This window comes from Pantherophis guttatus, chromosome 12 (genome assembly GCF_059756535.1).
Source record: "Pantherophis guttatus breed Tessera chromosome 12, ASM5975653v1, whole genome shotgun sequence".
NCBI classification, from domain to species: Eukaryota; Metazoa; Chordata; class Lepidosauria; order Squamata; family Colubridae; genus Pantherophis; species Pantherophis guttatus.
The window spans coordinates 26,453,260-26,469,448 of NC_142074.1; the positions used below are offsets into that span (position 1 = coordinate 26,453,260).

A 16,189-nucleotide genomic window follows, 5' to 3' on the forward strand; every position below is an offset into this window, starting at 1 on the left:
GTTTCCTTTCAGATTGTTTACAGCCACATCCCCCATTCTCGCTTTTATCCGTCTGAAATTCTCTGCCATTCTTCCCGCACGTCTGGCTACACCTCAGGATTTCAAACAATCCCATATATACCCATATGTGTAAATATATATGTATTCTCCTCCCCCTCCCCAAATGTTTGGTAGCGACAGATGTAGAGAGTTGGATTTCCAAACTGAAGGCCAGACAAGGGATTTAAAGTCAATCACGAGGTCTAAGAATCAATCCCAGATTTTACTAAAAACGTAAGAAACCCTCTTGGGGTCCTACCGCACTTTTAGGCCTGTTAATCATATGAAACGTCTGTTTTCAGGTCCTCTCTTCTTTGGCCTTGCACATACAATGAGTTTTATCCCTCTGCAAAATAGCAACTAGATAAGAGCTAAACTCTTGTAACAACACTGAAATCCACAATTGTTCTCATTTTGAAATGTGGATTTTTCTGGACTCGGTTAGTTAATTTCAGAATCAGGCAATTCTTTTCTTGGCTGCTAAGTGGCCTTCAGAAGTCAGAGAGCTCTGCCTCTTTGCGTCCTGATTTCTCTGCCTGGGAAAATCAGCCCCCGACATGGGGAGGTCCTGGGCCAGAGGTATCAAGGGCCACGGGCTGCTTTCCACAAAGCAAGAATGGGCATTCTTGGTCTGGAAGTGGGTAGGGACTTAGTCTTGCCTATTGGATGAGGGGGGGGAGCCAGGGAGGGAGCTCAGATTTTTGGCAAAGGATGGCTGGCCAAGAGAGCCAGGAGATTAGGCCCGCCCGGGTGCCCAATTGCCTGCAGAAAGGGGCAGGACGCATCCTGGTAGGCACAGTTCCTTGGAGCATCCGAGACTCAACCCTGGGGTTCTCTAGCACTGGGCCTTCCTTTTGCCAGAGGAGAGACATTGGAAAGGCCCAGTGGCCCTTCACCCCAACCCAGAGCTGGCACGGAGGACTTGGGCTGGAAGACCATGCAAGATAAGCCGAGGACAGGGACGGCTTGCAAAGGATCTTGCCTGCTGCAACTGAAGCTCCTGGCAGGCACCCCACACCCACTTCCCCGCATATAAGATGGCTTAGGGCCACAGGCCCAGCCGTCTGCCTGGCTCGCTCGCTACCTCTCCACTAGGCATTGTGTCTTGGGTTGCCTGAAGGAAGAGGCCGTTGGCTCTGCCATTGGCTGGAATGGCGCTCGCTTCCTCCCCAATTGGCTGGGAAGGCCTGAGGCAGCCTTTGCCAGGTAAGAGTACCTCCCACTGCAGGACAGGTGAAGATTGGGATTCTTAAGGCTACAGAGCACCTGGATTCCTCAAGATCAGGAAGAGCAGGCATGCCTCGGAACGCCTGATTGTTGCCTTTCCAAAAACTTGTTTTTCCTCTCTGATTTGGGTTTCGCAACTCGGCAAGGTGGGAGAGGGGCACACAAACAGGATGAGCGGCAGTGGGCTTGTCGCAAGCTCCCCAATGTCTGAGGAAAGTGTAGCTTTTACGCCCTTGAAGCCCGTTGCGATGGCGAGGGAATGCAGTGACGACATGGCCGTCTTTGAAGACATCAAGCCGCCCGTACGAATCTTGGAGAATCAACAGGATTTGGCCCAGGTAAGAGAAGTGTGGACCTCAGGTGTATTCCGTTGGAATTAGGAGGGTTAGAAAAACTTTTCTTTTGAAAAGTTGCCGCTTTAATCCAAAAGGTTGATGAGATCAATTATCAGAAAGTTTCTAAACTGACCGTATTCTTCTTTCCCCTCTAATTATGGATTTGGGGTGGCTACAAAAGGCAAGAAAAGTTGCTAGAGTTTTTAGGCTGTTGGAAACAACCGGTGGGTCACCAAAATTTACACTGGACAATCTGGAGTCAGCCTGAAATGTAAATCAGTTTTTGTGTACAAACGGGTGACGGATGGAAACAAGCAGCTGAGAAAAAGAAAGCTTTTGAGAAAGACGCACCTGAATTTGGCCTCGTTTTGTTGCGCCTGGGATAAAGTTTCTGGGGTGCTGCTTTTTTGCGGTGGGGATGTTCCCAGGCAAGGGAGGCTCCCCGAAGGCCTTTGGGTTGTTTTCCTTGGGGGGGGGAGGAAGGGCGGCGGCCTTTCGCGCCAGAGAGCCGGGTTCTCTGGCCAAGTGCCTGCAGGGCATTTCTGAGCCAAAACGTTGTTCCAGAGGAAGAGCCCACTGAGATTACGTGCCTTCGTTCCTTCTCGCTGTCTGGGCTGCTGTCTTCGGAAAGCACAGGAATGGAATTCTCCTTGAGATTCCCCAGTGGTGAGCCCCCTGCCTCCCCTCCCCCCATTGAGATGGGGCTGAATCAAGAGGTGGAGGCAGAGAGCCCGCCTGGCACACCTTTGCAGACTCTTCCACCTGGCCGAAGATGCTGGTCTTTCCTGCTTCCTTCCAATGTGTGAAAGGAACATACAGGCGGCTGCATGCGTTGTAGGGCCAGGCCAAAGGCAGGGAGAAGATTATGCTGCTGCTATGCATGTGGGGAAGACTCTCTCCCCACTGCGGAACTGGTGGCCTGGTGTTTGTGGAGGGGGGCGGGGAAGGGTTAGGGTTAGTAACCCTATCTGAAAGGAAGGGGAGGCCAGGTCAAAGGCAGGGGTCCTCGCGGGAAGGAGGTGGCTTTCCTCAGGCTTTGCGCACCAGGGCAGGAGGGCTGACCCTCTGCCCCATCTTGGTCTAGGCAGTGTCAGCAGCAGTTCCCATTATGGAGGGCAAGGCAGGGCAGGAACTTCAGGGGAAATCAGGAAGGGCATCTGGGCTTATGTGACCTGCAGGTGACCACAATGGTGGGAAGCCTTTTAGACACGCTTCCATGATGGTGGAACTCTCTTGCCCCGCATATCGTCAGCTTGTCATATCGAGTGGAACCGTCTCGTGGGGACCTTGCCCTGGAAGGCCACTCTGCTTGTTTGCCTGGGTTTTGTGACTTGATCCAGGGAGCAGATTCGGCTTCTCAGCCGCTCATCCTAAATTGTTGACCTGGAGAGGCGGCACATCTGCCACCTTCCCCAGGGAGGCCTCTTCCGTGGGGGCCACTGGGAGACAGAATTGGCCGACCTCCTTCTCAGAACAAACGGCCCCAGAAAAGGACAGAAACGGGCCCATTTCTCCACTGAGACCAAAATTTGTCTTCTGTTTGCATAACATTAAAGGAAATGTTGATTTCAAGAGAATCGGCCCCCAACTTTGGCATTTGCAGAGCAACGTCTGTCTCAGGGGTGTGAAATCCCAACCCTGAGAAAATTCTTCATTTGATGCCAATCCCCCCTCCATTTTCTCTTGCTCAATCGGTCCAACAAACGAGGTAATGATTAACCACAAGTGCAAGGCTTCCTGGCGCCATCTTGTTGGCAGAGAAGACGGCGGGTCTTTGGTAGAAAATGCCGGGGAGCCGTAGAGAGAGGGGCCCTGGCAAGCGAGGGGGCCTCTTGGCATTCGGAGGGAAGGGAACTTTGAGAATGTGAGACCTTTTCATCACACCAGACTGTGCAATTTCTGTCTGATCGGTGCTGTAATCTCCCAGGCGGCCAACCTGAGTCGCCATTTGAAAGACACTTTTCATAAAGTCAATTTGTAAGGTTCGATTGGACCCATATTCTTTATTCCAGAAATAGGAGATGGGGGGAGGGGGCAGTAGAAGGACTACCCCAGGCCCGTTGGATGCTCTACCAGCAGAACGGTGGCCTTGGTTCCCTCAGCCCTTCGGCTTCTTTCTCCCTGGGGTTTCCTGGAATGCACAATCTAGAGCATCTTTCAGAGCGGAGATCTGGCTAAATTCTTTTGATCTGTGAACCGAAGACTTTGTTTTACTTGCCAAACAAGGTGACGGTGAGGTTGGCGGCTGCATTTTCCCTTGCAAAGGTCATCGAAGCCTGGAAACTCAGGAGAACAAACCTATTTCCAGCCCCAGCTCAACTTCCCGTTTTTGAAGGGAAATGCTCCCTGACACCTTACCTCTCCCTCTGAAATATTGGCCTTCCCTCCCTTTGTTCAGTTCATTTTAATCTTTCCTAAAGCAAACTATTTCATAGGAAACTTGCATTCAAGGTCAGGCAATTGGAGTAATGGCTAATCAACCAAGCTAGGGTTGGCACTCTGTGCTCAATCCAGGCCTGCAAAGAAACCTTTCCCCAAGGATTGCCAGGGGTGAGGGGGCTCTGATGGAAGGGCTGCTCCTTAGCTGCACATGGAGGAGGGACGGCCCATGCTTCCCATGTTCCAGGCACAGGGAAATTCACAAGATACTGTGCAGAATCTGCTCTCGGTCTGTAACTGCAGCCTGGATTAATGGATGCATCAGAAGGCAATTGGTACCCGACATTTCCATAGGAGTTTGCAAAGGTCTTTCTCAACTGTTGGCTCGTCCCTCTCGCCAGCAACCACATGCTCCATTCCAGAAGAAGCGCCACAGACAGGGTCCTGCATGGTCAGTTGGGAGAGCCCTGTAGGACTTCCAGTGATGGGAAACAACTCATGCAAATCGCTGTGTGCCTAAATAAACAAGGTTTCATAATTTGGTCCCAAAGAAGCCATTTCGTGACTCTTTGGCCCATTGAAGCAGCTTTTTTGAAGAAATATGATCTTCAAAACAAATGTGGCCCATAGCAAAAGAAGTCTATTTTCTTTTCTAGACCTGGAAGATATACTGTATATCCTTGTCATTCTACACATAATATGGTATCCCCCAAGATTATTAAGGTTCGCAGGATTTTGAGCTCCAACCAAGTCCATCTGGCATGTTTGATACGAGGCTGAGTTGCCCAGGTAGACACATCGTTAGCCCACAAGTACGGCGTAAGAAAGTGGATGGAGGTATTGTCAGAGGCTACGAATTTGCTCCTCAAGCTTCCAAATTTATGGTAACTGTGAAGTCTCCCTTACTTGACCTTCCCTACGCAGGGCAACTTTTATTTCTCTGACCAGAAAAGGCCTATCAAAAATGTAGATGTCAGATCAAAAGAATGAGGTGTTTTTCAGATTGTTGATCCCAAGAAAGACAATCAGATAAGACAGGATAAGAGTTTATATTCTAGATTGCCAAAGGTTATGAAAAGTTCTGATAAAAAATGCAGGTAATCTAATACAATGATAAATCCAGTGCTATTCTGCTTGCTGACCGAAATGCTACGCAAGCCAAGGAGGCAACTGTATTTCCTTGTAGGAAGCCATTCAGCAAATGCCAGCCGGTCCTTTGCCCCCCCTCCTTCGGGGCCTGCTTCCTGAGTCCTTTGCTGCGCCCTCCTGGCCTAGAGCATACCACCTGGGCATTATTCCTTTGGGGCAGGGGTAGCAGGGATGATTCCAGGGAGCTTCGGCCTGTGAAGTGAGCTGGGGGACGTGCAGTTCCCTGCAATTTTGAGGAAGAGCTGGCTTCCTCTGATCCGCTTCGCCTTCCCTGGAGGAGCCAGACCGTAACTTCATGGACCCCAACCGTGAGCTTCTCCAGTGGAGGGCTCTGATTTGGCGAGGGCTGATTGTGGTTCATGGCATCCATACCCCCCGCCTGGTTCCTGGCTAGCTGCCAGGTTGTGCCCCAGCCTGGAGTGACACTGCCAGGCCCAGCTCCAAAGGAGTGGCACTTCCTCTGAGCACTTGCTGGCGTCATCAGGCAGGCCTGGCACAACTTTTGAGACTTGGATCAGTTGTCTACCCCCCATGGGGGAGAGGGGGGGGGGCAGAGCAAACGGTTTCCTCCTCGGAAACTGTAAGAGGGCTGCCGTGAGAGTTGAGGCGCTGCTCCTGGGCCAGGACAGGCATCCCTCTTGCCCCAAACTGCACCCCGGAGAGTTCTAGGAGAAAGACTGCCCACGCCAACCCCTCCTCACCCCCCTCTGCCCTGCATCTGAGGTCAATTCCAAGACTGAATGATCAGAGGAGCAAATATTGACTCTGGTCAATTTTTTACTAGAGCAACAATAAAGGCTGACACTGAGCCAAGCAGAAGTAGAAGTGCTTTCTATGGAAATCCAGCCTCTTTTGAAGGAATGCAGGCAGAGAGAGGGATGGATTTTTTTTTTTTCAAATCAGGCTTTTCCTCCAAATTTGTGTAATGACCATTCTTAGAGGTTTGCAGAGGGGAGGGGGATTCTCTGAGCCCCCCCCGGAGGTTCTGATGGCCGGGGATGGGGGGTGGGGTGGGGATGGCTTCCCCCTCCCTTTCCTGCCTCTGGGGAGCCGTACCTTGCTCCGTCAGTATCTGCTGGGCCTGGCCACAATCAGGGGATCAAAGGCCAAGATCTCTTATTCTGTGGGATAATCCCCAGGAATGTTTGGCCAGGGAGGGTGCTGGGTGCAAGGTGTGAACCCCCCTCAGCCCCCTCCCCCCAGAAGCAGCAACACGGACGTCTCCCCAAGGAGCCCCCCAGCCCCGTCTCCAGCCCTTCTGTTCAGCTTCAGGGTTTGAACTGGTTTTGCTTCAGCAGAGAGGAAGATCAGGCCACCGATGGCCCCGTCTTCTGCTTCAGCTTTAACGGCTGAAAAACAGCTGGTGATGGCTTTGCACAGAGATGAGGTTTGGCACTGTGGAACAGTTGTGGAATTTTTTTATTTTTTTTTTATCAATGGATTTTTAACTTTTGTTTCTGTTCAATGGATTGTTTTTCTGCTTTTTTTGGGGGGGGGGTAGAGATGATTGAGTTTCCTTTTTGTTTTTAGTTATTATTTTTCTTTAAGTGTAACTTTTTCTTTCAAAGTGATATTGTAGCAGAGGTGGGTTTCAGCAGGTTCTGACCAGTTCTGGAGAACCGGTAGCGGAAATTTTGAATAGTTCAGAGAACCGGTAGTAAAAATTCTGACTGGCCCTGCCCCCATCTATTCTCTGTCTCCTGAGTCCCAGCTGATCAGGAGGAAATGGGGATTTTGCAGTAACTTTCCCCTGCCATGCCCACCAAACCACGCCCACCAAGCCAAGCCACGCCCACCAAGCCACACCCACAGAACCGGTAGTAAAAAAAATTTGAAACCCATCACTGTATTGTAGCCATCTGTAACAATTTAGAAAGGTTTGTAAGGCAATTGAATTTTTTAAAAAGAAAGTTAATAGAAAGCATATATTAAGTATATATCAACCCAGACAAAAGAATTAAAGCCAAATGCGAGCTGATGTAGATCATGGGATATCAGGAGCCTGGCAGAAGCTCCTCATTTCCAAAACTTTTGTAGAATTATGAGTAGTCCTTGACTTACAACCATTTGTTTAGCAACTGTTTGAAGTTACAACCGCACTAAAAAATTGACTTATGACTAGTCCTCACATTTATGACCATCACCCCACAGTCGTGTGATAAGAATTTGGGCCCTTGGCAACCGTCCCTGCATCATCCCGGGATCCCTTTGTGCCCAAGCAAAGTCAACGGGGGAAGCTGGAATCACTTAACAACTGTGGCAAAAAAGATCAGGCGGTATCCACTTAACAACCGCCTTGCTTAGCCAAAGAAATGCTGTTCCCAATTGTGGACATAAATCGAGGGCTTCCTGGATTCCACCTGCCCTCCCTCATCCCCGGCCTTCTTGCTTAAATCCCCCTCAAGGCAAGCCGGAGGCTGATTTTGGCTCCCGGAGCAGCACAGAATTTGGAGCGCTTTGCTCTTCTTCAGTAGGAAAAGCAGGACAGTCGGTTCGGAAGCTTGCAAGAGAGGAAATCAGGCGCTCTTCTGAAAACAGGCGCCGTTTTCTCCTGCTGACCAGCAGAATGTGAAAAGGGCTTTTCTGACTGAACTAAGGAGATTCTTCCAACGGGGGAAGAGCTTGCAGACCCCTTGGCTCCTTTTTGGGCACCATGGAAATGTACCCTGCAGCCTTTATAATCAAGCGCCAATCTACCCAGGAAGGCTGGGGCACAGGCCACCTCCTCCGTGTAGAACGTGGACTGCCCATGGCCGGATGTGGCTGATGGGAAAGATGGGAGACAGCGCAGAACCAGAGGGGCTGGCAGCCTTTCTCCCCCTGGTGCTCCCCAGCTCCCCTTGCTGTAGGGCTACCTGGAGGTGGCAGCAGCTGGGCCCTCGAAGCTCGCTCTTGGCACAGCCGTCCCTGAACAAGTGAGCCATGGCTTCATGCAGATGTGCTTGGCATTCGGGCCTCTGGGTAGTTTCCTGGCACTGCCCCACGGGTATTTGCTCCCGAGTTTAAAAATTACTGCCTGGAAGGGAGCTGGCAACAGAGAGGCTGTTCCAAGGAAAACAGCTCCTCCTCAGGGCTAGAGAAGAGGAAGCTGGCAAACACCCCTCTGGCAACCGAGGCAGCCATCGCACCAACACACCTGTCTTCCGCTCACCTAACACAACGGCCTTTCCCGAGTTTGCAAGCAGGGAAGGGGAGGGAGGGAGGGCAGCCATAAGCTATGGAGGCAAAAGATGCTAAATTATACGGTTTTTATCTAGAAAAAACAGAGTTGACAGGATGCTCACAGGAAGAGACAATAAATTAATAAAAAAAATTATAATTTTTTACTTGGTATTGAATTGGAGGAGGAGCAAGTAAAAGAAACAATGGTAGCCTGGGCAAAGAATTTCAGATATTCAATTGATCTAGAGAAATGGCAACAACTATGGGAAAGGAACTATAAAGTAACGATGTCCACTACATATAAGGAAAATCAATATAAAATATTTTATAGATGGCACATGCCATCTGAGAAACTGGCAAAAATGTTTCAAGATAAATCAGCTAAATGTTGGAAATGTCACTAGCTTCCAGGCTCATATTACCATATGTGGTGGACATGTTCAGAAGCTAAAAACTATTGGAATAAAATTAAGATATGGCTGGAAGAAATGATACAGCAACATACTGAATTTAAACCAGAGCTGTTCCTAGTGGGTATCCTTCCCGAAAAAATAAATAAAATAACATGTAATAACATGTAATAACAGCTGCAAGGATTGTTTATGCACAACATTGGAAAGCAGAAAAAATACCTTTGGAAGGAGAAGTAATTTAAAAAATGTTAGATTGTGCAGAAATGAACAGATTGACTTTGATGATTAAAGAAAGAGAAGAGTCAGAATATTTTAAGATAATGAATCAATTTTACAACTGGTTAGAAAAGAGATATAAATAATTAAATTTATACTTATGTATAAAAAATGTTATGACTAGAATATTGTGTCAGTGATGAATTGGTGTAATGGACTAGGCTAGAAAGAAGATAGAAGAAACAGCAAAAAGAAGAATATTGGGAGATAACACTGAGATGTCACACGGAAGAAATGACTGATGTATTAAATGTTTGTCTAAAAAAAAAAATTACAAAAAAAAAAAAAAAGCTATGGAGGCAGCTGTCCGTTGGGATGCCACCCTGGCTCCAAATTGGGGATTTGAGGCCTCCAAGATGCTTCCTTGAAGCTGGATGGAGATTTTCCTCAGATGCAGCTTTGCAGGAACCTCATGGCCGGCTTTGTCTGTGGGGGGAGGGCTTTCTGTGCAGGGGGGAGCCTGTAGGTGGCTGGCCTGTCTCAGGGGCAGCAACCATTAACACTAGGAAGGACAGCAACGGGATGGAGGTTGCCATCAGGCACCTGGCCTTGGTGGGGGATGCCAGCCGCACAGAGATCTTGGGCCTTTCCTTCCTCACTGTTCCTTCCTCTTCTGGGTTTCCACTCAGGCAAGGAGCGAGATGGACAAGTACCTCTCTGGCCAAATGCCCCCCACACCGATGGCAACAGACAAGAAGTATCGCCGGGAAAGCGCCTCCGTGGTGGACGAGTATTTCTCCACCGAAAAGCCTCCGTCGGCACCCTACAGCGTCAACATCAACGTGATCCTTCCAGACACCACGCACCTGCGCACAGGAATCTACCGGCCGGCTAAGCCCTCGATGCCCTTTCCCCAGATCAAAATGGAGCCCGGCCCCTGCTTTGCTCAGCCCTGTCCTGTCAGCAGCGGGCCAATCCAGACCCTGCCGGACTTCACCAGCGTCTTCAGCGTGCCACAGTCCGTGGCCGCTAACAGCATCTTTGTCAAACAAGAGCTGCCCTGCCCCGAAACCCCCCATTTGATCAGCCCGCAGCCAGGCCTGCTCTACCAGCTCTCGGGGGAGATGACTCCCGCGGCCCCCTCTACCTGTGGTGCCACGGCCGCCGGCAGCATCCACGGGGTGGGCATGTCTACTGGCAGCTCCATGCTGGACTCCAGGGCCCTTGCCCGGCCCCTGCGGCCAGCAGGACCGCTCAAGTCCTTCCCAGCGGCCTCCCAAGGCCTCAGTGGCTTCAGTGTGCCGGAGGAGTTCTACCCCGTCCCAGCAGTGAGCCTGCCCCCTTCGCCCCCCAACTCACAGCCCGGCAGCCCCGAGAACCAGCCTGAGCCCATCAACACCATTTCACCTCCACCCCCCTATGAGGCCACGTTTGGACTGAAACTGGCGCCCCCAGGACACATCGCCTCTGGGCCCAGCGCCCTCAAGAGCATCGCGCAGGGACACCTCATCCTGCCAACCCCCAAGTTCAACCGGAGGAACAATCCAGAACTGGAGAAGAGGAGGATCCACCACTGTGACTATCCCGGTAGGAGATTGACAACCTTTTAAGTCTGGCTAACTCCCCCTCTCCCCGTCCCCATCCCGCCCCCGTTCACAACTGGCAGTGATCTAGCTGAAGTTGGAGCTGTATTTTGGCTGCCTCACGGCACAGCCAATAAGTGTTATGCCCCTTAACCTGGAATACAGTTGTTTTAAGGATGAGATTTTGGGGGGCTGGGTGCCCCCTCGCCCAATCTTTGAATGCAGGGCCTCCCCCACTGAAGCCACAACTATTCTGAAAAATGTGCACAGCAGGAGAGGTTGCATGCAAAGGAGGGAGGGAGGGGCTTTTTGGTATTCTCAGATAAAGCCCCCACTGGCGGCACCCTAAGTACACCTTTAGCAATGAGGCAGAAGGGAGAAAAAGAGGCAAAGAGCCTAAGAAGGAGCTCCCGGCATCTTCCACTTTCTCCACTGCTTCTCCCACCTTGGCCCTGTGCCAGCAGCCCTCTGGGCTCAGCGACTGATTCTTTCTTCTGTTTTTTTCCCCCAGGGTGCACCAAGGTTTACACCAAAAGTTCACACCTGAAAGCTCACCAGAGGACTCACACTGGTAGGTTGACATGGCAAGAGGCAGAGCTTTTCTCAAAACGTGAATCGTCTTTTCTGAGTCTTCGAATGGAGAATCTTGGTTTGGCAGGCAGGGAGCTTCCTTTTCCCAAAAGTTGCTGCTGTTCTGAAGACAGGCAGACTTGGGAAAAGCTGCTGCCAAGGGCAGAGCCAGGCACTGGGCAGTGTGGAAGGCGGGGTGGACAGCTGATGTCTCTCTGAGGGCTGCAGGAAGCCGGAGCTGCCCAGGGACATGTTGGGCCTCTGGATGAGAGGCGTCCTCCTCTTCCAAGCCTTCTTGCTTCACCAGGAAGGGCAAAGCAAGGGCACCCCCAGCCCCTTCCCTTCCCTTCCAGCCCTGCAGTTTGAGCCCTATTTTGGGGTTGAAGCAGTGATGAAATGTAAAATTTGTTACTACTGGTTCTGTGGGTGTGGCTTGGTGGGGGGGGGGATAACTTTTTTTTAAAATGCTTTTAAAAGCCTCTGATGATCCCAGCTGAGCTGTGTGATTGTCAGAGGCTTTTTTTTTACTTTTAAAAGCATTTTTTTCGGCAGAAGGGATTGTAGAAAAAATGCTTTTAAAAGTAAAAAAAAAGCCTCTGATGATTGCGCTGCTGAGCTGGGCATGGAGGGTGGCCGCAGGAATTTTTGCTACAGGTTCTCTGAACCACCCGCCGCCATCGCTACCGGATCGGGCGATCCAGTCCGAACCGGGAGCATTTCACCCCTGGGTTGACGGGTGAGAACGGAAGGGCTTCCTCTTCCACTCTGACTCTTCAGGTTGAAAAAAGCAAGCAGAGAGCAGCTCCAAAAGGCCTGCAATTTCTGAAGATGTTCAGCAGCTGAGCAGGGCCAGGGATTGCCACTAGCTGCACAGTCTGCAGCCTAAACTTGGCCAAGCAGCTGAAGGCCACCTAAGAGCAGCAGAGGGGCAAAGCCCCTCCTCAGCCTCCCCTTCTCTGGAGGAGGAGCTCAGCCACCCTCGAAAGGGCTGATCTGTCACAGTTTGCCATGGAGGAAGTGGAAGATAAATGCCCGGGAAGGCCCCAAGAGAGCCCCAGACGACCCTGCGCTTCTAACAGGAGGCAGGCTGGAGCCCCCAGCCCCACCCCCAGGAGATGGTGACCTTATGGCAGGGCAGAAGACCTTGGAGGGGGGAGTTAAGGAATCCCTCACCACCCTCAACCACAAGGGGGGTCTTTTTTGCTCCATCGGGTCTGGGAGATTGCATCCACCCTCAGCCGCCCGCCCCACTCTGGGGCCCATTGTTTGTGGCTGCCCTGCCAGGCTGCCCTGGTAAGGAGCTGCTGTGGGGACAATGGCAAGCGTTTGGTTTCGATCCCGGAAACTCACTCAGGTATTGTTTGAAGCAGAGTGTGACCTTCCCAGGACAATGGCTTTGACTCACAAAGCCTGGGAAACCGCCTGCCAATGTGCTTGGCGCAAACCCTGCACAGGGAAGCTGTAACATTCCCGGGAGTTTTCTCCCTCGGCTCCACCTGGGCGCAGTTCTGCTTAGGCATGATATGGGTCAGGAGCGAAAGGGTGGCACCTGCCTGCAGGCGTGGTCTCCAAAGCAGACGCCATGCAGGACATGCAGGATGCCGACTGTCTTGCAGCCGACTTCAACCCGGGTGTTTCAGGGCATCACGAATCCCCTTCCGTGGCTGCTCTGAGAAAGAGGGTGGGGCGGAGACCTCCGGGGAGTCCCTTTGAGCGGGAGAATAGAACACGGAAGAGGGTCTCTAGCATCAAGCGCCCCATTGTCCCCCTCACCAGCATATTCTGGGTTACGAGCAGCGAGAGATCCGGCTTTCCCTCGTCTGCCAGCAACTTCCCAGCTTCTTCCGTCCCACCACTCCACTCCCCCCGTCTCCTCCTCTTCCTGCAACTGTTCATCAAGCAAGTGACCTTGGAGGCATCCAGGGCCAGGGGATGCAGCGCCAGCCCAGGCCGTCCAGGGGAAGCAGGTGGGCAGCTATCAGACTTTCCTGGTGTGTGACAGGCTCCCATTTCCCTTCCTTCCAGGCGAGAAGCCCTACCGGTGCACCTGGGAAGGCTGCGACTGGCGCTTTGCCCGCTCGGATGAGCTCACCCGACACTACCGCAAGCACACCGGAGCCAAGCCCTTCAAGTGCCTGGCCTGCGGCCGCTGCTTCTCCCGCTCAGACCACCTGGCTCTGCACATGAAGAGGCACCAGAACTAGGCCTGAGGCACGGCCTCCCCCGCCCCACACAGACTGCGATCGAAGGCCAGGCGCCCGGCCACCCCCTCTGCCTTTGACGCCTGGCGATGCCCAGGAAGGCAGGCTGGGCTGGCAACAGAAAAAGGCCCCCTCCACAGATGGGGCTCTCCAGGAAACACCTCTCTCTTTCTGCCTCCATGGAACGTGCTGAGTCCTGACCAAGACCTCCGTGGAAAGCAGGGGCTGTAGAACCACCGCAGGAGGCCGTGCAAGTCACGTGGGATATCCCAGGCCTTGGCTTGCTTGAAAGATCAAAGCAGCAGGACTTAAAACTCTGGCTTAAAGTGTGCTGTGTTTCTGCAGCTGAGGGGGGTGGGGGTGGAGAAACGGTCTAACATTTTGCACCTAAAGCTTCCTTCATCGAGAGAAAGACTTGGAAGTGAAGTTTGTTCTTTTGCCAAAACCTCTTAAGCGTCCACCCACAACCTTCTGGCCTGCCTTGGAGTTGAATGGAAGGTGATCTCCCTGGGGGGGCCCTCGGCCTCGCAAACCTGCACTGAGCATCTGCCCTCTGCGTCCAGAGAAGGAAAGCAGCTGCAATAACACCTTCCTTCCCCCCCCCTTTCCTTGTGCTGCACCAAATGGACGGCCTGGACAGACCAGGCAGAAAGTGGGGACCGTTCCAGGCAGAGCGAAGGGGACCTTCCCCTACCTCACTTTCACAGCCGTGGCAAACGCTGCTGGCTATTCTAACACCGCAAGGACAGCAGGAAGGAAGTAGAGAACAAATCCTCCCAGGAATCTCTAAGGGAGCCCCCCCCCCGTCCCCCTGTTGTGTCACAGGATCCCCCCCCGCCCCCACTCTCAAGGCCTTTGCTTGTGGAAGCCGACATCTTGGTGTGCCTGGACTCTCTATGGAGAAAGCCAAGTCAGCCATCCTTGTGACTCGCACCGCCTTTCCTTTCATGATCTGCCTTTGATCCTGCTTATAAGGCAGCCAGCAGGGGCATTCAAGGCCGGCCTGATTCCAAGGTGGGCACCTCCCTCTTGGCCTCGATTTTGCCCATTGGGGCACTTGGGCTTCCACGGTCCCATCCACACACCCCATCAGCCTTGGGGAACTCCAGCCCAGAGCCTCTTGCCAAGAGCTTTTCTTGGCTCTGCTGGAAGGCAACTGGCGGATGGGTAGTGAGCTTAGTGCCAAATCTTCTGCAAGAGACTGCTGAAGCAGGGCAGCCCCGGTCTTGGGTCTCCTCAATGTTGCTTGCACATTTGAGTGTGTATCTGCAGCTGGAGTCAGAGCCTGGGAAGATGTCCCGAGATTCACCGTCTGGCACCCCCCCTCCCTTCTGCAAGTGGCACGGCTGCTTCTCTGGTGGCATCAAGGCCCGCTCCCCAAGCAAAACACAGCTGAAGTCTGGTTTCACTTGCCAGTTATGGATCCTTGCAGTTTACAGGGAGCAGGGAAAGAGTCTTCCGTTTCATACAACAGGTTAATATGGAACAGGATTGCCTCAAAAGTGCTTCATTTGACTAGATTTTGTCTCGCCACCTGAAAAGTTTCATTGGTCTCAGTGAACTGAGCACATGCTAAATGTGTAGCTAAAATCAATGGGATTTTTAAATCTTTGTTTTGGATCATAGCTGTGGCTGCTTGGTTAATTGGTTGGCATCCTGCAAAATTGAGACTTAGATTTTCCCCCTCAACTTTTTAACAAGTTTCAAGCAAGATTGTGCAAACATTTGCCTTAATTCTTAGCACTTTTTTCAATCCCCTTCTCTAAAAGATCCACTGAACCTCATTTCTTCTCCGTAATCACACAAAACTTTTGACGATGCAGATCAACCCTTTCTGAGGCACATTGATTAGCCATCTGTAAGTGGAATTTGGGAGGCAACTTGAACCAACAGGCTGGATCAGCTGCTGCTTTGAGACCAACCCGTTTTGCTTCGCTACCCAAATATTTCTTCACAGCACTTCCTGCATTGAGTGATTTCCAGTTAACCTTTTGAATTCTCAAACATGCAACCCACCTGCCCATCTTCGCCTTGTGTTCATCTGACCAAGCAGAGCCTGGATTAGCCTTGCTTGCTACCCAATTCCTTCCCCAGATCACACGCCCACTTTCACCAGACCGGCTGCCCATGCTGGGGAAGCACCCAGCAGCCCGCTGGACAGGCAAAAGAGGGTGCCCAGAGCTGCTTCTGGCCTGGCACGAGGGCAGTGGCTCCAGGGAGCAGGCGGGGCTGGGATGTCAGCAGGGGAGGCGAGGAAATGGCTGGAAGCGGCTGGCACAGAAAAGGCTTCTATGGCTTTGCTTGCCAACCCCCCTTCCCCAGATGGGGTATCTTATGTACAGGAAAGATATTTGTACATATTTTTCTACATGCAACCTTAAAAGATGGTATTGCTTTTTTTTACGTATGTAAATTGAATTTGAGCATGTGAACTCCAGATGATGGAAAAGAGCTGTTGTCACCATAACGTACTTTTGCAAAATACCCCATGATGACGATGGGGCAACGCTCAGGCTCCCAAGCCAAGACCCCCCCTTCCGACCCACTTGCCCCAGAGCCATGCCTCCTCTCCTCCTGCTGGGGGCTCCTTCTCCCATGTCCCCCTCACAACTGGGCAGATGAGCCTAACAATGAATTGCCGCCTCCTCTTTGTTTTAAGAATAAATTTTTTAAAAAGCATGAAATGGCTTCCTTGGCTCCTGCGAGAATTACGCTCCATGTGTCCAGCTTTCCTTCAAAGTTGTGGAGGGTGGGCCACCAGCCCCCTTCCCACAGGTGCTCCCTGGGATGAAGGGGTGAGTTTAGGCTCCGGCTTCGCTCCTTTGGGCTCGGCTCAAGCCGGCCTTGGGCAGCAAGTGTCGCTTGTGGCTTGTCGTCATCAATGGCCTCAGCCCCGTCGGTCGTGGGGAGTCCAA

At 51.9% G+C, this 16,189-nt stretch overlaps 1 protein-coding gene across 1 annotated transcript; it reads left to right on the plus strand.

Annotated features, from left to right (window-relative positions):
• Positions 1–608: 608 nt before the first annotated feature.
• On the plus strand, positions 609–15,953 carry LOC117679635 (Krueppel-like factor 5). Its single transcript, XM_034441753.3, has 4 exons — positions 609–1,604; positions 9,610–10,507; positions 11,015–11,074; positions 13,099–15,953. Exons 1-4 carry the CDS (start codon positions 1,437–1,439, stop codon positions 13,275–13,277), a joined length of 1,305 nt encoding a protein of 434 aa, XP_034297644.2. The 5' UTR covers positions 609–1,436; the 3' UTR covers positions 13,278–15,953.
• Positions 15,954–16,189: the final 236 nt, after the last annotated feature.